This window comes from Canis lupus, chromosome 15, assembly GCF_011100685.1.
Source record: "Canis lupus familiaris isolate Mischka breed German Shepherd chromosome 15, alternate assembly UU_Cfam_GSD_1.0, whole genome shotgun sequence".
Lineage (NCBI taxonomy): Eukaryota > Metazoa > Chordata > Mammalia > Carnivora > Canidae > Canis > Canis lupus.
Window position 1 is genome coordinate 30,867,181 of NC_049236.1, and position 26,354 is coordinate 30,893,534.

Here is a 26,354-nt window from a genome sequence, read left to right on the forward strand (position 1 = left end):
AGCTTTATCAGGCATTGAATTCTTACCAGCAAATAAGAGTGTAAAGACTACTACAAGTTGATAGAATGCATGACCCAAAATATTCTTCATCATCGTGCGTGAGATGAGAGGCTTATTTCTACCATAAGGCTTCCGAAGCAAGAGAGATTCAGTGGGGGGTTCAGTTGCCAGAGCCAGGGAAGCGAGCGTATCCATTATGAGGTTTACCCACAGCATCTGCACAGCCTTAAGCGGTGAATCCTAGAAAAGATAGGTTTCCTAATAGACATTCACAACTATTCAGGGACTCAGCAATTCTCAGGAAGCCTTTTGTATTTAAAAACTAGAAGAACAGAACAGGATTACATTTTCATATTAATTAAACTACAATATTAATAAGCTTCAGGTTATTCAAATATTTAAGTACTTTAAAACAGAAGATTATACACACACTTTTGCTTTAAAAACAAGTATGTTTTAATAGAAAAACTGTGAACCTACTTGAGTAATACAGGCGCCCGTGAAAGCAACTATCACGGCTACCACGTTAACAGTGAGCTGGAACTGAAGAAATTTTGAGATGCTGTCATACACATTTCGTCCCCACATAACTGCCTTAACAATGCTTGTAAAGTTGTCGTCTGTGAGAATAATATCAGATGCTTCTTTAGCTACATCAGTTCCAGCAATACCCTATTAAAAAAAAATTCTGTGGATTAGAGTAAATATTTAAAACATAACTTTTAAACATCTGAAAGAGTGGTGTACAATAAACCAAAATTTACCCTTATACTTAACCAATGACTTATAATTTACTGTAAAAGAAGATAATATTCGAAGAGATCTCTAAGAAAAATATTTCATCTAAGCAAAAATCAAAGAATAAGGTACTGAAAATAAAGTTCAAACTGGGTTTAAAAAAGAAGGAATGAACACAGGCATCATCCCAAGTTCCTCCCAAATGTCACACAAGAAGTAAAAATTCAAAATCAGACTTAGTGGGAAAGGAGATACTGTAAGGAAATATTTTTTTAGGTTTTTTTAAAAAGATTATTTATTTATTTATTCATTTATTCATGAGAGACACACAGAGAGAGGCAGAGACATAGGCGGAGGGAGAAGCAGGCTCCGCATGAGGAGCCTGATGTGGGGACTCAATCCCAGGACCCCGGGATCACGCCCTGAGCGAAAGGCAGACACTCAACCGCTGAACCACCCAGGCGCACCCCTATCTTAAGAGGCTGGAAAGGAGATAACCAAATAGTAAGCAGGTTGCAGACCCCAGAGAGCTGAATCCTAAGCCAACAGTGGGGAAAGCAGAGAATTAACTTTTTTTTGTACAACAGAACTCTCCTGTGTAAGGCTCAGTACTTGGCAGCAGCACTGGAAGGAGGGTTGAAGGTGTGAATAAAAACAGAAGGATTTCTTTAAAGTCTACCAAAGACACTGAAAAAGAACCCCGAAGGTTCAAACTAAGAACTATGTCCACCTAGAATGGGATGCATTAATAAGTTGTGGATTGATAAAAAAACAAGTGAACTATGGCGACAGACAACACAGATGAACCTCATACGCATAATGATGAATAAAGGATGCTGAACTCAAACACGTAACACAAGATTTTTATGTTCACAGTTTGAGAAGAGACAAAAGTAATCTTCAGAACCCTAGTTATGTGTGCAGACAGACAGGGCAATGATTAGAAGACAGTGTGATCGAAGCATCTACGGGTACAGGTAATACTCTATTACTTGCCTTGCACTGAACAGGTCTGCTCACTTGTGATAATCCATTTAGCTGTGCATTTATGACTTAGTCACTTTTCTGTACATGTGTGATATGTTAATAACAAATTTAAAAGAAACGGCAAGTAGATCAAGGCCTCTTCCCAAGTCCATGCAACCAAGTGGCAATTTGCTATGCCCTCTGGCCTGTCAGAAGACTGCCTGCTAACCTATCTGAGAGGGTATGATATGACAAAGAAGGTCCGGGCAGGAGGTACCAAGCCCCGCTGAGTATAGGGGGTTGAGAGCAACTGTTTGAGTGTTGAGACCACCACCCTCTTTTCTCTACTTGTTCCTCAGAACATCGGTATTCAGGAGTGTCCTCCACGTAGCAGATTTGAAGATTCTTTTCTGGAAAATCTGATCATCCGAAGAGAAACAACCTAAAAATACTGCTACTCAAGGTACACTAAAGGAACTAAAACAGCCAAGCCAGATCACTTTACTGAGAAGCTTCTGGTTAACAAATCCTACCCACAGGCCCAAGGCTTTCCAGCTTCCTGCCGCTAAATAAGCATAGACAACCAAGAATCAATCACCTGACATCTGAAGAAAGGCTAACCTTAAAGACAGACTAAACCAAAAGGCAAATAGAAACATGGACTCTGCAGAGACAAAAACTTATTTAAAAAAGTCAAATCCTTAAAAGAGGTAAAAGATACATCAATGAAACATGAATAGGATGCTAAAACAAGAACAAAAAACAGATCCAAAAATAACTCTTGGAAATTTAAAACAATTTCACAAAGTTGAATATGAGTTTATTTCACAGTAGAAAGTTGTTCTGCAAGAAACCATCATTACATTTCAGAAGACTGGGGACTAAGGAGAGACGTATATATCTCCAAAAACAGAGAGGTTCAAAATTCAGAATGGTATGTGACAATAAGGGAGGAATGAATTCAAAATTCTGAGCGAAAAAATGATTTTCAAACTAGACTTTTATATCAAGTCAGATTAAGAATCAAGAGTGAGAAAAGGGGAGAGAGTTCAGTCATAAAAGTTATGAAAAAGTTTAACTCTCATGACTTTTTTTCTCAGGAAGCTACTGGAGAAAATAGTGTTACTCCATGAGGGAGTAAATCAAAACAGACGATGACATCGAGTCCAGGAAATACCAGGTCCGACATGAGAGAGAAAAAGGAAATCCTCAGGTACAGAGGAAAAAAACAAGACAGCTGGTAGCAGGCCTAGCAAAGAATCCACATTCAAACATGTTGGAAGATCTGGGAGAGGTATATCCAAGAAGGTAAAAATTTTAAAAGTGCCAGGTGATTCTAACATAAAGAATGGAGGATTTGGTGATGAGTCACAGGAGAACTAAGCACAAAAGTGAACGAATTTATTTTTATTTTTTTTAAAGTGAACAAATTTAAAAAAGCACAACGGATTTAAAACTAAAACAAAACAGATTTAAAACATGAATGAAAAAGAATTTATAGAGACTATTTCAAGGAAGTAAGAGTCATGGCAGACTATACGGTTCAGCTGAGAACAGCATCTACAGTCACAATAAGGACTGTATACTGGTCTATCCGAAAACACGATCGAATTCGGGTGGAGGAGGACAGGATAGGTGGTGTGCAAGTGCACATTAGGGAGGTGACAGTGGTGTGTGCCCAGTGTGCCCACAGAAGTGCTAAATCCTTATCTTCTTTAGTGAGAAGTCAATAGCAAGTGCTTTGTATTAAACAAATAAAAAAAAGCACCATCATGTCATGTCGATATATAGGGGCAAATAATTAAGGGAAACAAACAGCTAAAACAGTTGGTTTCCTTTTGTCAAAAAAATGAACCGAGAGAAATAATATGTGGTAGGGGACTTAAGCAGTAAATCTTATAAAATGATTTGACTCTTTAAATGCATTTACTGTTTTGATAAACACCAAAACAGAGTTCAAATCAAGCTTTTTTTCAAAAATATTCAATGGGGGAACAATCTTAATTTAAAATTGTAGCCTCTAGCTTCTAATCGGAATATTTTACTTTTAATGTGCAACGTACTTGACACATCTAAGCCTCACAGGTTTTCCTGTCTCTAATCATTCCCTGTCTTTTTCAAATGCAAATCTCATCACTTCCTTGTTCAAAATCCTTCAAAATTTAAAAAGTAATTTTGAGATGTTAATTGGTGTCCAAATAAAAATGAGTTCCATTGTCAAGTAAGTTTGGGGAACTTCCATCAGAAAAAGTTAAATAGCTTTTTTTATGAGCTTCCCTGAGCTATGTGCTGCCATGTGAGTCTCTAAACTTCTTTTATTCCACCGGAAGCCTGCTCGGGAAGGGCTGCTCTATGGATGAAAGAACAAAGTCCTTATCTCAGTATTCGAGGCCCTTTGCAGGTGCCACTTGTCAATCTTCCCTGCTTCGTAGTCCATTCCCCTCCAAGAGCACACCCTCTTCTGGACAAGTTCAACTTCTTATAGGTCCCAAGGGTCTCTGGGCTGTACTTCTGCATCTCCTCTTCCCCATCCCTCAACCCAAATGGCACTTCTCTCATAAAACCTTTCCCAGTCTCTCCAGGCAGTCTTCCTCCTTGCTGCACTGAGGGTCTTGTTTGGCAGCACTGGCCTGCCACTACACTCTGATTATTTATTTCTCTGCATGCTGAGCCTTCAGAAGACAACTACTCACTTTTTTTTTTAAATTTTTATTTATTTATTTATTTATTTATTTATTTTTAATTTTTTTAAAATTTTTATTTATTTATGATAGTCACACAGAGAGAGAGAGAGAGAGAGAGAGAGAGAGAGGCAGAGACATAGGCAGAGGGAGAAGCAGGCTCCATGCACCGGGAGCCCGACGTGGGATTCGATCCCAGGTCTCCAGGATCGCGCCCTGGGCCAAAGGCAGGCACCAAACCGCTGTGCCACCCAGGGATCCCAACAACTACTCACTTCTATGTCTCTGGACCAGAATACTGAAAACAGCTTCTTAGTGTTTGGAGAATAAACAAACAAACCCTTTATTGATCCAAAATTTAAAAAGATAGTATTTTAATTACCTCAGGGAAGAGTTTACTACCAAAGATGTATTTGGTTATAGAAATCCATCATGGCATTTAGGCTTTGAAGACAGAAATATCTGCATGTTATGGTTTACTGAATTTTGATAAGAATAATGAAATACAATAATATAATCATATTTTAAATGTACCATAGAGGCTTGCAATTGAAAGGAATTTATGGAGAGTGGCTATATAGAGATAAAGCCAGAGCTCTTTGCAAGCTAGTAATGTACTTAACATTAGAGTCTTTTTGTAAATCTTAATTTTGTCATTCAGTTTTAGAATATGAAATTGAAAAACTGAATAAATACAGAGTAAACTCAAGCTTGACTGAACAAAAGTACTTTGAAGTTCAATTATTCTTTCTGTCTTTTAAAACAGATTGAGATTTTTGATGTGCTTAAAAAAAAAGGTGGTAAAATGGACTAAAACCTTAGGACTTAAAAATGAAACAAAGCAGGGACAGGCCCAGTGGCCCAGCAGTTTAGCGCTGCCTTTGGCCCAGGGTGTGGTCCTGGAGACCCGGGATCGAGTCCCACGTCAGGCTCCCTGCATGGAGCCTGCTTCTCCCTCTGCCTGTGTCTCTGCCTCTCTCTCTGTCTTTCATGAATAAATAAAATCTTAAAAAAAAAACAAAGCAGCCACTGTACTCTATTTGTAATACTGTATTAACCTGTATGTACTGAAAGCCCTTAGCATATGCCTTAAACACTGAAATTTTGGGAAGAAAGCTTTTTATTTTTAAAAATGTACTGTATGTAAATGCCTTCCTGGTCAGCTGTCCTGATGAAAGGGAGAGTCCTGCTAAATGCTCAAGAACTGTAGAGAGTGATTTTGTGTTCCTAAAGTGAACAATGATCCTATTTGCCCACAGCCAAAGGAACAGGACTTAAATATTCCTTTCTCCCTTCAGCTACTTTTCACAAGTCTTCAGAAGTTCAGACAAATGTGCTGCCAACCATAATGAGCCTGGAATAGGGTAGGGTGGGGATCTCTGGGTTCACAGCTATTGGCTGAGGGCAGTTCACCCACATAATTTCCTCTTTCCATCTCTCTCATGCCTGTTGAAAGCTGCCACCATGGTGATGGTTCTCCTAAACTCCTATTTTAGCAGTCACAATATCAGGGGGACAAATCATACAGATAAACACTGGTACACATAAATATTCTGGTCTCTGAAATCTGTGGGGCAGGACTACATTTCAGAATTCAAGTTTCCTATATTTTACAAAGATAATGAGGCACTTATCTTCCATCACAAGTTTTCCCAGAGGGGGTTAGTATCCCATAAAAACATATTATCTATATAATGGCTATGAATGTTTGTTAAGTGGGACAAATAACTTCCTCATATCTGTTCAGAATAAGTTTTGGAGTCAAATGAGTCTATCGCAAATTTAGAAAGAAATTTCAGTTTTCAGATTTTTAGATTTGAAAATTGTGATTACGGACTTGTAGTTTCAAAAACTTGAAGAGAATACTTAAATTTCCTATGGCGCTGAAAGTACAAAGATTCATTCCAACACTGAAAAGCTTCAGGAAATCGATTCAGAGATATAAAACAACCTAATTTCAATCATTAAATATTTACGTAGCATATGTATTTCATGTTATAAATTTTAAATACTTCACCCATACTATGGTTAGAGTATAAAAATATAATAATGAAATGCTGAAATTTTCTAGCACTTTAAATAATCAAATATAAATTGAAGAATCTGGGGGGCGGGAAGCAGATTTTTTCCAATCCAAATAGGATTAGAGCTATTATATATGAAATAATGACATCCAGTTACTCTTAACAGATGTTTGCAGTTGAAGGGAAGATTCTCAATTATATTTTTAACTTACACACACATACACACACAAAGACAAATACTTTCTAATTGTTCAAAGCCTGTCTCCTGCTTAAGAAGACCACTGTGTAAGGTTCAGATCAGACGACAGATACTTAAATATTTTGCAGAGTACAAGGCAAATGATGATGCTATAGTTCTTTCAGAGTCATCTTCTAGCCAGATTTCACTGACAAAATGAACGTGGTTACAAGCTACTCAGACTTATAAGCCAGTTTAGGCGCAGATATTTTCACTCAAATCTTGAGGGACAGTGTATACAAGGGCGCCTGGGTGCCTCAGTCAGTTAAAGTGCCTCACTTTGGCCCTGGTCATGATCTCAGGGTCCTTGGATCAAGCCTCTGTGTCAGGCTCCACCCTCAGTGGGAGTCTGCTTTTCCCTCTCTCTCTCCCTTTGCCCCATCCCCACTCATGCTCTCTCCATCAAGCTCAAAAATAAATAAATAAATAAAAACTAAAAAAAAAAAAAAAAATCAATAGCAATCTAGCAACAAACAACTCAGCCAGAAAATTACAGCTGAATACTTAAAAATGTTAGTTAGGTTCCTACCATTGCAAATCCAACATCAGCTTTCTTTAGGGCTGGGCCATCATTTGTACCATCACCAGTTACAGCTACAACCTGGCGTTGTTCTGACACAGTGCTGTCAATTATACCTGAAACAAAAGTAAATATTTGTGCTGTAAAAAATATCACCTGTAATTAATAAGGTGATTCTGCAGAGTACCTTGACCAGCCAGTTTTACAGACTTGAGGTTAAAAACAAACAAACAAATATAGAGAAATGAAAACTGCTGAGATGTTGGACAAGGACCCAGTCCAGAAACTAAGGTTACATTAGGAGCAATATCCTGTTTTAATGAAGATAATCACAGTTCACTGAAGGTGTCAAAAGGAAATGTATTTCGGTTTTATTGGAAAAGATAATATCCAAGATTCAATCTATTATTCTCAATCTATTACCGCTTTAGGAAACAGAACACATTTCTGTATCAACAGATTGTGAGGTAACTGGAAAATCTACTCACCTTTAACCAGTGTATGTTTGTCAGTAGGAGATGATCTTGCAAGTACTCGAAGCTTTGGCCAAATCTTGTCTATCCGCTCTTGCTCAATCTATAAATGTTTGTGAAAGTTATAATGTACCCAAACCTAGTTTTATAATTCCCAAATTAGCTATCTGGCATATGTATCAGCAGTTCTCAACAGCGTGGTTAACAGACCAGCACCATCAGCAACTTGAGAGAACTTGTCAGAAATGCAAATTTTTTATAGCAAGGCCCCAAGCCTATCATCTTCTCAAATCCTTTGGGTTGGGGACCTAGCAATCAATGTTTCTAAAAGGCTCTCTAGGTTACTTTAATGCATACTCAAGGTTGAATACCACTACTGTATATACATATCATTATAAGATCAAATTTTAAAAATCTTACCACTGCCTATGAAAATAAAAACTCCTTAACATAGTATAAAAAGTGCAGCATTTGAGTGCCCTAAAATATGTTCTATCTATCAGCCTTTTCAAACTCTTCCTCTCATAGTTATTTGTATTATACTTCTGAAATTGACCTAGACTGGGGCGGGGGGGGGGGGGGGGGGAGGAGTGCTCACTCCCTTTAGGATAAATTTATCACTAGTCTCTTTCACTTCCTAAAACGTTAGTGTTTTTGCTTCTTAGATGCAGGCCACATTTCTCCACGTGTGATGCCTAACATAGTGCATATTTAATGCTATTTGTTGAGTGAAATTCCTAATACATGAAACATATAGCAACATAAAACCTAGAGAAACCCTTACCTCTCCTTTTTCATTTCGTATTCTTCGGTTGAAATCTTTACCTTCTAGGCATAGAAAATCTTCCCCGGGATGTAAAATACCACATTTGGTAGCAATCGCCCGTGCAGTATTAATATTATCACCGGTGACCATCCGCACAGTAATTCCAGCCCTCTGACATTTCTTTATTGCATCTGGTACCTGGTTTATAAAAAAAAAAAAAAAAAATCATATTATAAAGAAAATTAGTACTTCCAAAGGAAAGAAAAATCCCATTGAACAAGTAATGCATGACTTGCATAGTCCCACACATAATGACTATTTTAATTTCATCTCAAGATACTCAGTATTTCTTGAATTACTCCCAATAATCTCTTCTTTTCTTTTTTACTGCCACAGTCCTAGTCCAGGCTTCATTTTCAGTTGTGATCCCATTTAATTTGTTTGCATTATTTATTTGTAGAGGGCTTCTTAAAGTGTCCCCCTCCCCAAACATCATGCAATTCTTTTCTGGCTGGCTTTCTACCTTTCTGGTTTTACTGCCCAGACCACACCACAGTAAAATGTTGGTGTGTTCTTTAGGGTTGTGAGTGGCTCACTTAACCCTCCTCTCCCCTCTTCCACTGACGTCTTATCTTCTAAGGATGTCTTTTCTTATTCTTGTACCTTTAAATGTCATGTATGTGCTAATAATGTTCAAAACTACATTTTGTCCCACCTCACTGCGATGCTGCATTCCTAATTCCATCAGAGAAGTGGATAGTGGAATCTGGGTGTCCAAAAAGGACGATGTTTTTGAAAACCTAACAGAAACCTAAGGGTTACCTGACCTCATTCATCTCTCTTACCCTATTCATCTTTAAAGGACAAGGAGTCCCGTGGATTCTACCTCAAACCTACCCTGTGCCTTGTCTCCCCTGCTGGTTGTTTGTACAGAAATGTCTTTGTAAGTGGTATCCCTGTCCTAATGTGTGTTCCTCCTGTAAAACATCTGATGTATTTAATGACAGAATTATTTTTCTAATAGGTTTTCTTAAAAATACATGATTCCTCTACTGTTACACTATAAACTGCAAAGTTCTTAGTATAATAGAGTATCACACTTGAACCTCAGAATAGTTTTCTAGATTTATCTAAAAATTTTCTCTACTACACAATTGATGGATGAATCATCTATATACTGTTTGTGTCTCCGCTTCTCATGATTCCCTTTGCCTAGAAAATACTTCCGATTCTTCCCTAACCAGGAACTCCATACTGATTCCTTTTGAGCAGAAGATTCAAATGCAAATTCCTATAACATAAATGAGAGAAACACTGACAGTTACAAACCCAAGACTAATGCCTAATGAGAGCTATTTGGCTTTAGCCTTTATTTTATGGTAGAACAGACATCCAATGTTGACAGAACCTACCACTTGAAGAGAAAGCAGAAACCTACATTTGTGTACACTCTCTCAATATATAATGCTTTAAACACACATACACACACACACACACCCCCACATGGTCCAAGGAAAATCTGACTGAAGGCTAAATTTGGCTTTGCAGGTGGATGGTTTATGACTTCTACTGTAAATACAGTTTAACTGTAATGTCTCTGCAAGCAGCTTTCATGGCCTATCTAGACAAAACTGTGTTTTCACATAGCACATACTTCTATTACTTAAAAAGAAAAATCCGTATTCAATTTTGAAAACATCAGTTTGCTGTATAAATGTAATATATGCTCTGTTACCTCATGAGATAAAAAGTAACCCAAAATTGTTCACCCAAGCACTCACTGATTGGGTGGTATATCCTGAGATCATGTGGAAAAGGGGGACAATGAATAATTGGGAGAAACTGGTCTCAGGTTAAAACCATGTGACAAGTAATATTTAAGGGCAAATCAACATTTATTAATGGCTCACTAACCATACCAAATACCACACAAAGCTCACAAACCACTTCCATTTTTACAGATAAGAAATTGAAGAGAAGCCAATTATTTGTTCAAGTACCTATGCATATGCAATAAAGCTGGATTTACTCTAGATATCTAATTAATCAAAATCCTCTATATCAGAAATGCATAGTCCAGAATACCCACTCAGAGAAAGCTGCTTTATATTACACTGCCTACTTTAGTTTCAAAATACCCATCTCATTTTGTGATACTAAAAAAAAAATTAAGTGCCACTTTCATGTTTAAAAAAAGATGAAACTCTCCATCAACCTCAATGATAACAGCAATCTATTTTCCAAAGGACAAAGTTGTAGACACCCTGATTTAATACCACATTTAGGTAGGAGTTAAGCCATAAATCAATGTATAAAACTTTGGTTTCCCTTTGACCAAAAGTTGGTAAACATTACCCACCTGGATATTTCATCATTTCTAAATAGGCTTCTGATTCTTATTCCATTGGTAATGCCATCTACCACTCACCCAGTGATGCAAGGAGACTGACTGTGCCTCCTCTATAAGACATCTAATTGTGGAGCTCTACTTTCCTCAGGAAATCTCCCAGAAACCCTCATGTGACTATTCCAGCCTAGGCCACTTTCAGGCTACTAGGTCCAAATGCCTACATGACATACATTTGGATGTTTCAGACACCTCAACAATGTCAAAATAGTAAATTCCAACCCAACAGGTTCATTCCTATTGGTTCTACCTCCATTTATTTTGAAATTATCCCTTTCTTTTCATCTTCCCTGTCACACTAAGTGTAGTGATATGTCATGATCATCTCTTGCTTGGAATCACTGCAATAATCTCCTGGCTTCCCTGCTTTATTTCCTCTATTTCTTACACAGTATCCAAAAGAGTATTTTAACACAAATTATGTCACTTCCCAGTCTGAATTTTTTTAATTACTTCCCAGTGAGTTTTAGAATAAAATTCAGAACTTTCCTTGTCTTTTAAGACCAAAGGTAATCTTATCTGCCCCTTCTTGTCTAGGCTTATGGCCATACTGGCTTCCGTTCTATCTTTGAAATAGCTAATATTTCCTCATACTTGGCCCTTTCTCTGCATTTTCTTTTCCATTTGCCTGGAATATTCTTCTTGCAACTGTTAATATGGCGGGCTCCCTTTTAGCCATCAGATCTCAGTTCAAATGTCATATCCTCAGAGATTTCCTGATGTGGTCTCTCTCAAGTTAACTAATTTCACCCCCTTTAAGCACATCCTTTATAGCCTTTTCATGCTTGGAACTGTCATCTGATATTACCCTCCCAATCCCTTCATAGGCCAGCAACAATATAAAGCCCCTGAGGGCAGGGACCAAGTCTTATTCCTTACAGAATATATTTTCACTTGGCATATTATCCAAGTACTTATCATTTTGTCTGTTTGGTTGTCTTACTTCTCCAGAAGACAAACTTCATCAGTATTTTGTTCACTGCACTATTTCCAGTTCCTAAAAATATACCTGGTACTACACATTGGATGTTGAATCAACTAGCTGAGAGTCACTGAACAAAAAAGCTGTTATTGCCTTTGTGCTTTTACTCATGTTACTTCTTTGCTCAGAATGAACTTACAACTGTCCCTTGTGGTCCAGTTAACACTGCATCCATTAAGACTCAGATCAGGTAATTAACCTCTCAGAAGTCTTACATGACCCCTTGAGTGGGTAACAGAGCCAGCGGTCTTTTCAGTACACATGTTTTAGACAAAGACAGGATTTGAACAGACTAGTTTAGTTCTGTGGTCCAGAGCTAATGTCTACATACCTCAATTTTTTTTTTCATCTGTTAATTGAGTAGTAAGTCACAGAGGTGAACATTAAATGAAATAACACACGTAAAGCAGGTGGCATAGTATCTAGCACACAGTAAGAATTCAATAAAAAGATGCTATTGCTTTAAACAAAGTTGGGAACTCATGTTCTGTGCCTATATGACATGCTCTAAATAAATCTAACGATGTACTAACATCATGGGTTATATTTACATGTTTGTCCATTCTCACCCAAGTGTGACTTCTTTGAGGCCAGGGAATAGATTTCAAAAATCTTTATGTCTATGGTACCCTAGTATAATGCCTGGCACATAGCAGACATAGTTGCTCAATACATTTTAAAATAAATGATTTAACAAAGAAAAGAAAAGTCCAGAGATGCATACTGTCAAATACGACAACAGGATGTTTATATTTAAAATAATAAAATTCAAAAATTCCATTTTCCAGTTGTACTAGCCACAAAAACTCAGTATTCACATGTGGTGAGGAGCTACCATAGTAAACAACATATAGAAAACTTCTATCACTGTAAGAAAATTCTACTGAACAGGGCTGGTTAGAAACTGAAAACAAGTAAGTTATTGCATCTATTATTTAATATAAATATCAATTGAAAGGGAAGCCTGGGTGGCTCAGTGGTTGGGTATCTGCCTTTGGCTCAGGGCATGATCCTGGGGTCCTGGGATCGAGTCCCACATCGGGCTCCCCACAGGGAGCCTGCTTCTCCCTCTATGTTCCTGCCTCTGTGTGTCTCTCATGAATAAATAAATAAAATCTTTAAAAACAAAATAAAGATGTAAAGGACTTAAAAATAAAAAAATAAGTGAATAAATATCAACTGAAAAACCCACCCAGTTCAAGGCGTTGTGCTAGGTTATGGTACTATCAGTACATAAGATCCCAAAGAGAAGTGGTCTAATTAAAAACTGTCAATAAGTAGCATATACATCACTAGCACTATTTTTTCATCTGTTTTGGATTCACCCAGGAAAAGAGTAAAATCACAAACACCAAGAATGTACTAGAAAGCTGGTTCCAGTCAGTGCCTGGATCCCCTAGGGTTAAGAGATTCTGCACATGCAGAGCACAGAACGTTTCACCACCTCAGGTCTCACAGGGTCTTCAATCCCCACAACAGCAATGCACGTAAGGCCGGTGACAATATCATTTTCATTATCCCACTCTGGTTCAGGTTCTCCTGCTGGGAAATCTCTGAATGCAAGACATATGGTTCTCAAGCCTTCTGATGCCATCGGTTCAATCACTGTTTTTACAATATCATCACGGTCCCTTGGTCTGAATACTTTTGCCTCACCATTAGCACTCAAGATTTTGAAACACCTAAAAGGAAATGTTGAATCCAAACATCAATAATTAACAAAATTAATGGTTAATGCCATTTAAGTGAATTGGAAGGGCTAGAAATCATGGGATGTGACATCTGGAATTTAGAGAATTGTGTATGTTGCATTTCTACAGACTTAAATCACATTTGCTTTTTACCCTCCCCTTTACACAACAGTTCTAATCTTTATGGTTCTCATTTGACAGTTCTCCACTTTATCAGTTACTCTAGATATTCTCTAAACCTTTTCTTTTGGAAATGCTATGCTTTTAAATTTTCACAAATAATCTGGTTTCCTCTAGTGGCAGAGGAGAATAAACTACACACCTGCCCACCTTGGTACAGAATTCAGCATTAACTTTAACACAAAATTCACAAGTATTTTTCTTTTAAAGTAAAAAGTCAAGTTCAATCAACCCCTTACCTGAGATGTTGTTTCATCACCTATATTGTTTTATATAACCATGAAAGAAAAAAATAACTTATTGTTAAAATAAGCATTCTACTGGAATGAGAGAGATAATGACAAAAGTTTTATTTTCAGTGACACTAACTACAAACTTTTAATTATGTAGTAAATTGAAGTCACACTATGTACACTTCCCTATTTAAAGTTTATTTTTCATGACTCCTTTCTCTGAGGCTCTCCCTTGGTGATGCCACCTCCTCCTGCTTCTAGGTGGGGGACTGCCAAATCCAAATCTTCTGTTTTATTTTCCAAAGCTCTCCATCACTTTGAGGACCTCCATTTGGATGCTGTATCAACACCTTAAACCTACTGCATGCAAGACTAAACACTGCCTCAACATTAACATTCACATTAGCCCCAATAATTTCAACGTAAATCTAAATCTAAAGTGTTTACCTGAACACTTCCTTTTGCCACATCCACTATATAGCATCAGCTCCTAAGTCCCATTGTATTTGTTTTCTTAATGGTCTCCTAAACGTTGCCTCTCCTTTCTGTTTCCACTGCTACTGCATCCTTCTGGCTCTTACTTCAAGCTAGAGCCACTGTAATAGCTTCTTAATTAATATCTGTCTCCTGTCCATCCTTTCTTTCACCCCAACCCACCTTACTTCCTGATATAAGAATTGTCTTCAATCACAGATTTGATCCTTCAACTACCTGATAAAAATACTCCAGTTACATCCTCTGGCCCACTTAATTTGTCCTGCTTATTAGCCTAATGTGTAAGAGCCCCTACGACAAAATATAAGTATTACTGTGGGACTATTTTCTATCAGACTCCAAGCTAGATGTTTCAATATGCATTATTTTATTTCATTGTTGCAGTGTTGGTGGCCAAAAAGTTTGATTGGTTTTGATTCAGAATCTCTGTACCACCTATCTGCTGTTCAGCAAGACACGGATGAGACAGATTTCGAACCTTTCACACTGACATCAGATAACCAAGTGTACAGTAAAGGGAAGAAGGCTCTCTGTGGCCTGTGTGTCACAAAAGCCCATTACTACCCAGCTGAACTGTGCGACTAGCCACCTCCCCAATATGGCCTGTGTACTCTCACCTCCTTTCCCTTACGTGGCTTCCTTTACCCTGATGTTCCTACTTCATACCAAAACCTATCTAAAGTGCCACAGCTTTTATATGACAATGATCTCATCTTAAAACTCTGCAACCATCTGTCATATGCTGCCTTTTCAGTAATTTATTTATAGACCTGTTTCGTAAACCTGTTAGAATATAATCTGACAAGTGTTCATCAAGATAACACTGGATTATAATCTACACAGAAGCAAATTAAAAATAAAGATATTTTAAATGTTATAATTTCAAATGAGCTCTAATTCTCCAAGGCTGCTCTCAAACTGTGTTTTTAAATTCTCTACTTCTCCAGTGGATTTAAAGAAACCAAAATAATTTTAACACCTATAATAACATGCAAACATTAGGGAAATTACACATCAATATGTAATGTCAAAATTGAAACTACTCGTCTATAAAAGGACAGTAAAAGAGAAAGATGGTCATTCAAAATGACAGAAGATATTTAAATATGACAATGCAGCAGCATAAACATAAAACCTCACTCTGATATAAAAGAATTCTTAAGATCTAGTGTTCACGCTTTGCTATTCTAAACACTTATCTATAATTCATCACATATTTTGAGCTCACTATCTACAATGTGGTGTTGAAGATCTAGACTTGAGTTTTTCTTCCCAGGCAGCCTTTATTTTTCATGATCCTCTATAACAACGGAATCCACATGTCTCAAAACAAAGATCAAGGTTTACTTCATTACGTCTACCCAATTGAATGTAATGGAATATTTTCCCTACAGCAAAATACTATGAGATAAAAGGAACCTAAGTACCAAAATGGCAGAGTAGCATGGGCAAGTATCTAGATAGCATTAAAAAATACTGAAAAGCTCTGAAGTCCTATCAAATGCCTGATGTGCACAAAAAAGGAAATAGCAACAGTAATAACATGTAGGTAATTCCATAAAGCAACTACGAGCAATTTATTCATCTAAGCATTTTACTCTTACTTTTTCAGAATTATCTCAGATGCACCCTTGCTGAATATTCGATAACTTCCATCTGAATTTTTCAGGACAGTACTCATGGACTTCCTAACAGAATTGAAGGTGTAGACTTTGTACAGTGCTTCTTCTGGTATTTCATTTCTAACATCCTGATAATCTCGTTTTAAATCCAAAAGAAGTCCCAACAAGGCACATTCAGTTTTATTACCAACATGACGAGGTAATCCACCCTCTTTCTCTGGTGGCTATAAGAGAAAAAGGTTTAGAAGCTAGTATCATCTTGTTTCTCTATGACAGTTTAATTTATAATGTAAAATAGAATGAGACATTCTAAAACAAAACTATATAGGAAATTTCTAGTAATATCAGCATTTCAAAGAGGGACATAAAAAGGTACAGTAGGAAGGATCTCTGGGGCGAGAATGACATGGATTCCAATCTCAGCCATGCCAGTTACTAGCTACGTGAATTTTACCCCACTGCTGTGGTCCTTGGCTTCAGCATCTGGAAAACAGTTGCACTTATGACCCAAGAATTGTGTGAGATAAAGGCATGTAAAGTTTAAAGCTGGCTCCTAACACACAGAGAGATTTAATAAATTTTAATTCTTTTCCTTTTTCTCTTCCTGTTTTCATTGAACATTTATGTTGAATAATTCAAAATTAAGTCTACTATACAAGTTTTTAAACTTAAAAGAATATGCATTAAAATAAAGCACTGTTGCTTTAAATATATATAAAAGCTTTATTTCCTTCATAGAATCTTCACAAGTAATTGAATTATCACTACAGTTATAAGGCCAGATGTGATCATCTTTACTTAACAATTGAAGACAATAAAGCTCAGGCTTTCAGCTAGTAAAAGGCAAAGCTAGATCTAGAACCAGGATCTGGTAACTTTTCAATCTAATAATCCAATTCATGCATATTTTTGCTAGACAACTTGTATTAATTCTGTTCATGGTCTTCATCCATAAATCACTAGAACACATACCAAACTCCAGCAATTCCATACTTTATGTTGCAAATAAGACTTTTAACTTGCAAAGTTAAAAATATTTTATTCTAAGGCAGCACAAAGTCTAAAATTACTTTATTGAGTTAGTTTCAAAAGGTCTAAAGATGAGCCCATTGGTAAGATCTACTAAGAAACCAAACAGAGAATATAGCAAGCATATATAAAAACATATTCATTTAAGTTAAAGTCTGGCTTCAAAATTTTCTTGAGAAAATTGAGTTTACTTTCTATATAGTAAGATAGTCTGGTCTTTCACAAAATAAGCTAAGAATTTAAAATTAAGAACTTGTTCTAGTTATAAGGCTTGAGAGTTTCTGAACAGGGGAAATTCACAATAAAGGAGGAGGAAAACACAAGTAAACCAAGTTTAAGCTGATCAACAGGTTTTACTCGTAACATAAATGGTATAACTATATGACTTTTAAAACCTTAACACATTCAGCTCTCCAATTTATATATAATAAGGGTAGGTCTGAAGAGCTACATATAATCTATTATTACACATTTTAAAACTAATTTTCATACGTAAATTATTAAAGAAACCTTACCAATATTTTTGATGTATAAGCACAATTCACAGAAATTCCTGTTACAAGATAGGACAAAATATTTGGTGGAATAGCTTCTGGTTCAGGAATCTTTTTATAGTGTTTTTCATTTATGTAAGCTTGAACAACAGTCATTCTGTTCATTGTCAATGTCCCTGTTTTATCTGAGCAAATAGCTGTAGCATTTCCCATGGTTTCACAAGCGTCCAGATGCCTTACTAAGTTATTATCTTTCATCATTTTCTATGGCGACAAAAAAGAAAAATCACACACATACACACAACAACAACAAAAAAACACTAGTTAAGCTATATATAAAACCAATCATCTCATTACATAAAATTGTAAAGTCCTTTAAATTAAGAACTAAAACTCTCAGCTATATACAGGTATACAGTATAAAGCACCAATTTAATACTGGAAGAATTTTACTATATTTGACCTACTTAAATAAGCTAAAGAGCATACTGCCTTTCTGTAGTCTCAATTTTTTTTTTTTTTTTACCAGTGCCTAACCTAATCTAGTAAGTGAATACAGACACCTGCACTCATATGCAAATCATGTTGACTCTAAGCCTCCCACAGCCTCTGTGAAGTGTCTTCACATTATATAAGAGCAATGACAATCTGTCCTCCAAGTACAGTGGTACTTGAAGCATTGTAAAAGCATATGACATTTAAGGATTAAGTCTCCTTATAAAGTGGAAAACAAATCACCACGGAAAAAGTAGCTTTTATCAGTTAAAATACAGATTTGTGGGTATACGGCTGCCTGATTTTTTTTTTTTTTCACTCTAACAGACTGAGATAACATATCAAAACCAGAGTGGGTCATTTTTATCTTTTCCATATGCCAGTATACCTGGTATTCTCATCCTTATGATAATCTTTTCCTCTTATTTACAAGAACAAAATAGTTTCTAAAAAACCAAGAGTTTTCACAGTAGCCCCAAAAGGCATTTAAATGAAAATGCTTGATAATTCATTTTCAAAAATGTAGAATGGGTTAAAAACTACATAGAGCTATTTTACAAAGTATGTTCTGTGACTACTAATATGTAGGATACTGCAAAATAGGTTCCTTGAAGAAATAAATATAGGGAAGAAAGGTGTACCTCCCAAATTACTTGTGATTTGCATGAATGTTCAAGATTAAAAGAATGAAGTCCTACAGTGAAAAAAAGGTGCTCAAAAAAGAAAAAAAAGGTGCTCAATTTTGCACAGTACTAATAAAGGATGGAGAAAAAGAACAGTAATTAATAACATATGGGCTAAACATTTAATAAAAACTTAAAGAACAGTAGTTAAAATGCTCTTTATTCATTTTCTATTAAAGAAATATAAATTAATTCTGCCTATATCTTTTTGATCCACTGAAAAATTAATGTTATTAATGACTACTCAAAATGAACTGACAGAACTGATAAAATGAACAGTATCTAAAACTTGTCTACCCTAATTATTTCTAATTATTTCAAAACATCAAAAAAAGACAAATAGGTGATTACACTATATTTCATCACACTGAAACATTTACCATTTGAAAATGAAAGATATACTTAAAGAAAATAAACTCAAACAGTAAGCAAACCATATTCATATCATAATAGGTTTATTATAAAAATGTATTGGAATACTGAGGATCAGAGTGCTAAAGCAGAAACTAGGACTATTAATATTTCTCATCACCACAGCAATACTACTTAAGAATAGCAAATTTAACATCAGAAAATTAACAAGAGTAGCATTCTTCTTCCCCATTAAGTATAATTTTATCTGCAAAGCCATTTTAAGAGATCAAAATTGCCCTAGCTAAACCTTTTTAAAGATCTAATTCACCTTTTCCACATAAGATATAAAATTAATTGAAGTATTAGTAATCATCAACCAGATTACAACTTCAGGTAAACAGTAGTGAGCAAAGGAGTCAAAGCTCATTTTTAGCATTCTACTTGGAAAACAAGAGCTGAGCTACCACGGGTAACACTGGAAGAGACTTGAATAAAGAGCGGGTAATTCACAGGAAGGAACAAGTAGGCCCCAGATTCTGTGACACATGTCAGTGAGGCTGAAGAGTGTGACCAGAGGGAGACAGGTACAAGATGAAGCCCGAGAGGTCAGGAGGGCCACTCCGGGTAGGATTTTTTCTAAGTGTTTTATGCTTAGGAAATAATATAGCTGAATTATATTTTAGGAACCGGAGTCTGTCTACTGTGTGGAAGCTCAGCTGTGTTATGATGAGGACAGGAGAGCAGAAACAAGGAGGCTCATGAACTTTGGACTGGAGAGAAGCCTCTTCACTGTTTTCCCCACAGGTCAATGACAAGCATTCTTACTTTAACTATAGAGATGGGGGATAAGGAGGTGATGTGACTTGCAATGGAACTACCATACAGTGAAAATTAAACTAGAACTTTGCCTCGCAGTGTTGTGCTTGGTTTTGTGTCAAGAATGCCCTGTGAGGAAGTGTATACATCTTGATGTATATAGACTTTCAACTTGGGGGCAGGGGCGGGGAGCAGCGAGGATGAGGAGACCCGTGATAGCATTTATAAAGGGAATTATAAATTTATGGAAAACTTCTACTTTCAGAACCAGAAAGAAAAGAGTAACCAGAGATGTGAATTTTCTCCACCAAGGAAAGTTTTAAACTTAGTAAATCCACTTAACCCTTTCCTGCTTACCTTGACTGAATACGCCAGCGAGATAGTGACCGCAAGGGGAAGACCTTCTGGTACCGCAACCACTAGAACTGTAACTCCAATAATGAAGAACTTCACAAAATATTGTATGTAAATTGGTGTGCACTCAGCAAGCCATGGTCTCTTCTGAACCCAGAATGTATCAATTACAAAATATAATACCAGAATGATAACTGTGATGGCAGACATCAACAAACCTTTCAGTATATTAAAAAAAAAAAAGAAGAAGAAGAAAAATAAGAAGAAGAAGAAAAAAGATGCCATTATTTCAGTAGTCAGACACTATTCATTGTCAGGTACATATTAGCCACTGGAAGAAATTACCACTGGTTTGATGATACTTACTTAAATTTCTCTGAGAAACTGTTAACTTTTTTTTTTTTTTTTTGGCACCTAACTCATCATTTGGCATTGTCAGATTTAAATTTCTGCTTCCAAGTATAGCCCTTGTCCCCAGGAGCGCTGGTAGAAAGTGTGATTCCTAGACTTAACTGTATCTTCAGCCTTCTACTAAAGCTAAGACAAAATAATAGGCAACGACAAGGAAATACCAAAAGCTTAGAGTAAGCAGGTACTTTATATGCTGGCAACTGCTTAATGTTGAAATAGAAGCTGGTAAAAATCTTACCAATGGGGAGACTTGGAATTAAATACTCAATCCTATGTTTTTTATTAATAAATTCTCAATTGTTATTTTTTCATCTATCCTTAGTGCTTCATGTTTTATAAGCCATTTACCTATTTTGTGGACTATTTAGCCTTTTACAAATGTTTACTAAAAAATAAGACAAATCTACATATTTGCACCTAATAATCCAACCATTTTCCCATTCCCCCAAACAATCCACCCTTTTCCCCAACACTGAGGCAGGATTACTATTTGGCTATATATTACAAAAAGCAAATATTGGCTATTGGATAAACTTAAGAACAGAAACAAAAGCCTCACTTTTTCAATATACTTTTAATAAAAGATGCTGATTCCTCCACTTGTTCTTTCACATAGATGATACTGGAGGGCATGCTCTGTTTTTAGCTAAGAGCTCTGCTTCTGCTCTTTGCCCCCCATAAAAAGTGGTTGTATTAACAGGTGTTTTATAGTGAGGATAGCAATTTGGAAACTGGTCTCACCAGGATGGTGCTCTAACTAATCAATTCAATTTAAGTAATTTTAAGAAAAAAAAATTTTTCATCTTCAGTAAAAAGATGAGCAAAATGTGTGGTGAAATTTCTTATTAAAATATAGTCATGGGGTACCTGGGTAGCTTAGTTGATCAAGTGCTTGGCTCTTGACTTTGGCTCAAGTCATGATCTCAGGGTCCTGAGACTGAGCTCTTTATTAGGCTCTGTGCTCAGTAGGGAGTCTGCTTAAGGATTCTCTGCCCCCTTCCTCTCCTTCTGTCCCTCCCCTTCACTCATACACATGTACTCTCTTTCTCTCCAATCAATCTTTCGAAAAAATAAAACACAGTTGAGTAATCTGTTCTGAGAAACTACACTACTAGCATTCTGTCTACTGCTCTCAGTTATCATGAGAAATTCACAGATAAGAAAGAGTATGGGCTTGTGAACTGGGCAGTCTTCATTCATCCTAACCTGACCACTTATTATGAGTTCCTGCCACATAAAATGGGGATAAGAGTCCCTAAGCTACAGTGATATTATCAGGATCTGTAATAACTCAAAGACCTGGTATATAATATAATGGATAAAACTGAAAATATTTTTAACCCCCTCTCCACCCACAGAGCAACAATTTGCAGCCTTAAGTGGGTCAAAAGATCATTTTCAAGCAGGTTAGCATATTTTAAAAGCAAAACACCTTATTTTCTTCTGTACATCATACCTGCTTTGCCAATCTGAACAGCCAGCTTTGTAAGTTTCCCTTGTAAGACAGATTTTTCCTTTTTTGGCAAATTTGCTTTCTTTTTGTCTTTTTCATCACCATCTCCACCTTCTTCACTCTTCAAAGGCTGCATTTCCATGGCTGCACCATCCTGGGCTTTTGCTAGATTTAAGAACAAATAAAACCTCACTACATTTTTAAAGGCACACAAAACTATTAGCATTTTGAAATGATTTCTGAAACCAATCAGTTTCTTACAGAAGCTGAAAAGATTTAAACATTCAGCTTTGTGTGTGCATAGGTATATGTCTAGCCAGAGAAAATAAGACAAGAGTGACACTACTAGGCTGTGAATCTTCATACCAGATTTGAGTATGTTGTGTCAGGTAATAGGGATGAGGAAGAGGAAGAAACATGGGATCCTTAAACTAAGAACTAAATACCAAATCATTTCTCTTCCCCCCTGTTGTGTTTGATGAGATTTACCCCAAACACTATAAATCCCTTCCACATGTGACCATAATGTAGAACATTATATGTAAACCATATAAATAGAAAAATGTACATGTTTACAGACCTAAACAAATGCAAAAAAAAATCTAAGTTGTTTCTTACACATTTTTCTTAGCAATACTACAGTAACCGATATTAAAAAACCTGAAGTGTTCAAGTTGAAAGTTACCTACATCTGGATTTTTCTTAGCATAATACCACAAATCACAGTTAAAATCTTACTGCCATTGTAAAGGCAGCCTGAGTAAGGCAGTGGCAGGAAGAGAAGTTAACTCAAGTTAACATCAACTGTTTACTTCCCCTGGTACCTGTATCCTACTTTTGGATGAATACAGTACATAGTAGATATACTTTTGGATACAATGAAAACAAGCTAACTGTACTTTCAGCCTTGTGAACTTACCTTTATTGCGATTCTCAATAGCTCCATCTTGTTTCTTATCTGTAGGAACAAAATGGGAATTAAAGCTTTCCAAAAGAAATGAAGACAGTCATGCTAAATTATGCAGAGGTAGTTCACATTTCTATAACAGAACTGTTACACGATGGTGTGCGCTCTTATAGATTAGAAAGCATTTGGCTTGTAATGATCTTCCTGCGTCAATCACTCCCTAGGTCTTAACCAGGGGAAATACTCCAAAATGATTTGGGGCATCTGTACTTGTTTGTTTTCTCCATAAGACTTTACTCTTTTAGATGCTGTAATGAACCCAAATATGGTATAAGAGGGCCTCAAACTAAATACACATGCAATTCTAAGAAAAGAAGAAAAGGGCAGGAATAGGGAAGGAAGGAGAAATGTCATAAAGACAAGAGGCACATGAGAAGGCTGTGATGAGAATGAGAGCCCAAACTATGTAGATAGGAGGCATAAGTAAGTAAAATTCGAGTATGAGGGTAAAGAATAGGCCAATAAGACTACCAGTTAAGGTATTCCCCAAATTACTTTAAATTTGGAGAAAAAAGATGGGAACATCTGAAGCAATAAAAGTAATCAAGGAAGGAATAAGTCTATTGTTTGGAGAAGGCAGTATAATACTGAAAATAACAAAGAGGAGGCATTCAGCCAATTTTTCTTCCAATTTCTCTATCTAGAAGACCATCTTCAAACTGGGAAACATGGAACAGAGTCAAGAAGGAACAGATGCTCAAGATAGACGAGGAGATAGTAAGAGAGTATCTAGCTACTTTCAACAAGCTGAGTTCAGAGAGGGACCAGACAGCTACATTCTAGACTAGGCAGAAAACAAGAAAGATTACCCTGAACTGCTTCTGAGTAACAGCCAAAGCAGTTAAGGGAATGAGAGAAGGACTGAAATCCACAGATGGAAACATGGCCCATTCTATGAAGAAAAACAACACACCAAACAGAAACACAGTCCCGACAATCAAAAATGAGAAGATGCAACTTAGATGTTCATTCCTGGGAACATTTTTGACTGGATTAATGAAAACAGAAGTTTAAGATCTTAGAAAAAAAAAAAACCCAAAACCGTGCTTGTTAGAAAAGATATTGTGGGGGTCAGCAAGAAAGCTGCAAGCTTCCCTTCCTTTTTAAACAGGGTCCATTGACCTTCGACTCCTATAAGTCAGGATGCAGCACCATGTATGGTTAAGAGCACAGACTCTTGAGTCAGACAAGCAGGTCTGATCTGTCACTTACTAGATCTCTGACCTGGAGCAAGTACATAACTTCTGTAACCAGCAGGTTACTCATCTTTAGGTCGTTGTATGGTTTTAAGGATTAAGGAGATAATGCACATAGCATTCAGTAAATGGTCATTATTACTGGTTTTCAAATTGCCTTCCACTCCACCTTAAGAAACCTAAGGAAGCACAGGGAGGGCTACGTGAGGACTGGGGCAGGAGAACTTAGAATGGGGGTCTTGCTACTTTCTCTTCCAGTCAGAACTTTTCAAGTATGTTTTTGTTTGAACGAAAAATCCTGCAACTGAAGACAAAACCCAAAGAACAAAGCATCCAAATATTAAAAGCATGGCTGTAGTTACAGCAAACCAAAATTTTAGCAAGGTTTTTGTTTTAGAAGATCTCAAAATATTTATGTTTAAGAAGGAAATATGGGCTTACTATCCTAAGTAAAATTAAATAAATCCAAGTGGTTAAACCACAGTAAACTGCTGTCAGCCTAAAGAGAAATAACTGTGGAGGAGCAATCCTGAGTGGGAGAAAGGGGTGGTAAAGTAGATACTTAGAAACAGGGTGGGGAGAGCTTTTTAAAAAAAGTAACACGCTTGAAGCACCTGGGTGGCTCAGTCAGTGAAGCATCTGCCTGTGGCTCAGGTCATGATCCTGAGATCCTGGAATCCTGTCCTGCATCTGGCTCCCTGCTCAGCAAGGAACTTCCTTTTCCCTCTCCCTCTGCTCTCTCTCTCTCTCGAATAAATAAATAAAATCGAAAGAGAAAGAAAGAAAGAAAGAAAGAAAGAAAGAAAGAAAGAAAGAAAGAAAGAGAGAGACATAGAGAAGAGAGAAAGAGAAGATAGAGAGAGAGAGAAGGAGAGAGAGAAGGAAATGACGAAGGAAAGGAAGAAATGAAGGTAAAGGACATTCAAAAAAACCAGGAAAAGGACGGAAAGGGAAAGGGAAAGGGTAAATTTCGAAGTGGGAAATCTGTCTATGTCTCTGTCGAAGGGGTTTCCACCTGCCCACTTCACCCGAAAAGGAAAAGGAAAAGGAAAAAGGAAAAAGGAAAAGAAACATGCTTCCAGCAAAGTAATTTTGAGCAGTCACCCAACCTTCTTGTATGATCCTTGTGTATAAGCTATGCTTATAAATTTTTGTTGAGGATAGAACTCTTGTAGGGATAGCAGATACAATGGGACAATATCAAATTTCTAAAACTTTGATATCAAATATTTTGGGCTAAATGCAATAAACATAATAGGAGTCAGAGTAACGTTTTCACCTATTTAAGTATAGAGTGGGAAATGTGAATAGTAGAAAACTTGAAATAGATGAAAAACTCAATGAGACCAAAATGTGATATGGTTGACAAAGCTATGAATTAAGAAGCAAAAAACATAAGCAAATAGGAAGTGAGAGTTTACATGTTGCTCGTAAAGTAATAGAAAGATGCTAAAACTAAAGAATAAACAGAATAAATAAAGCCAATGAAAGTGTTCAAGATGCTGAACTTGTATGGCTATGGTAAAGGAGATTAATGTGTTCACTAAAGGCTCTTTATGGACTACAGTGTCTACAAGGAAAATTGGGAAATGGAAGGGACTCCATTAATTCTACCACTTAAAAGTACTATATCGAGTAACTTTTTGTAGATCATTTCCTATAAGAACCTCATAAAAGAAGTACATTTTTCTGTGTCCTTTCTTATGACCAGCTGCCATATTTCCAAATACCAATTCTTACAGAAAACTGCCAATCTTACTTTTCTTTTCCTTTTTCTTTTCATCCTTCTTTTCTTCCTCTTCACCTCCAGCTCCAAGTAAGGTAAAGATAATTCCAGTTTGAGAATTAACACCTACAGCAGTAACGACCATTCTTCCAGAGCCTTCCATTACATGAGTACCTACAGCAACAGAAAATTTTTTTTTAATTGCTATGGCTTTTTTCCTCTTACCCTCAAATTTCAAACTTTACTCAGAATTGTCTTTGATATCCGGTATTTAATAAGATAAACTCAGTAAGACATTAAGTAAAACCCAAATTCTTACACTTAAGGTTTTAACTCTGTAATCCATCTCATCTGAATTCA

General features: G+C 36.5%; 1 protein-coding gene across 1 annotated transcript in view; it reads right to left on the reverse strand.

Moving 5' to 3' along the window:
- Nucleotides 1–26,354, reverse strand: part of ATP2B1 (ATPase plasma membrane Ca2+ transporting 1) — a 69,571-nt gene that overhangs the window by 15,223 nt on the left and 27,994 nt on the right. The window contains 12 exon segments of the mRNA NM_001197084.2: nucleotides 27–240; nucleotides 481–672; nucleotides 7,177–7,283; nucleotides 7,656–7,743; nucleotides 8,425–8,604; nucleotides 13,240–13,477; nucleotides 15,999–16,240; nucleotides 17,561–17,803; nucleotides 20,245–20,459; nucleotides 22,109–22,270; nucleotides 23,025–23,063; nucleotides 26,028–26,168. Of these exon segments, the coding sequence (NP_001184013.1) occupies nucleotides 27–240; nucleotides 481–672; nucleotides 7,177–7,283; nucleotides 7,656–7,743; nucleotides 8,425–8,604; nucleotides 13,240–13,477; nucleotides 15,999–16,240; nucleotides 17,561–17,803; nucleotides 20,245–20,459; nucleotides 22,109–22,270; nucleotides 23,025–23,063; nucleotides 26,028–26,168 (2,061 nt within the window).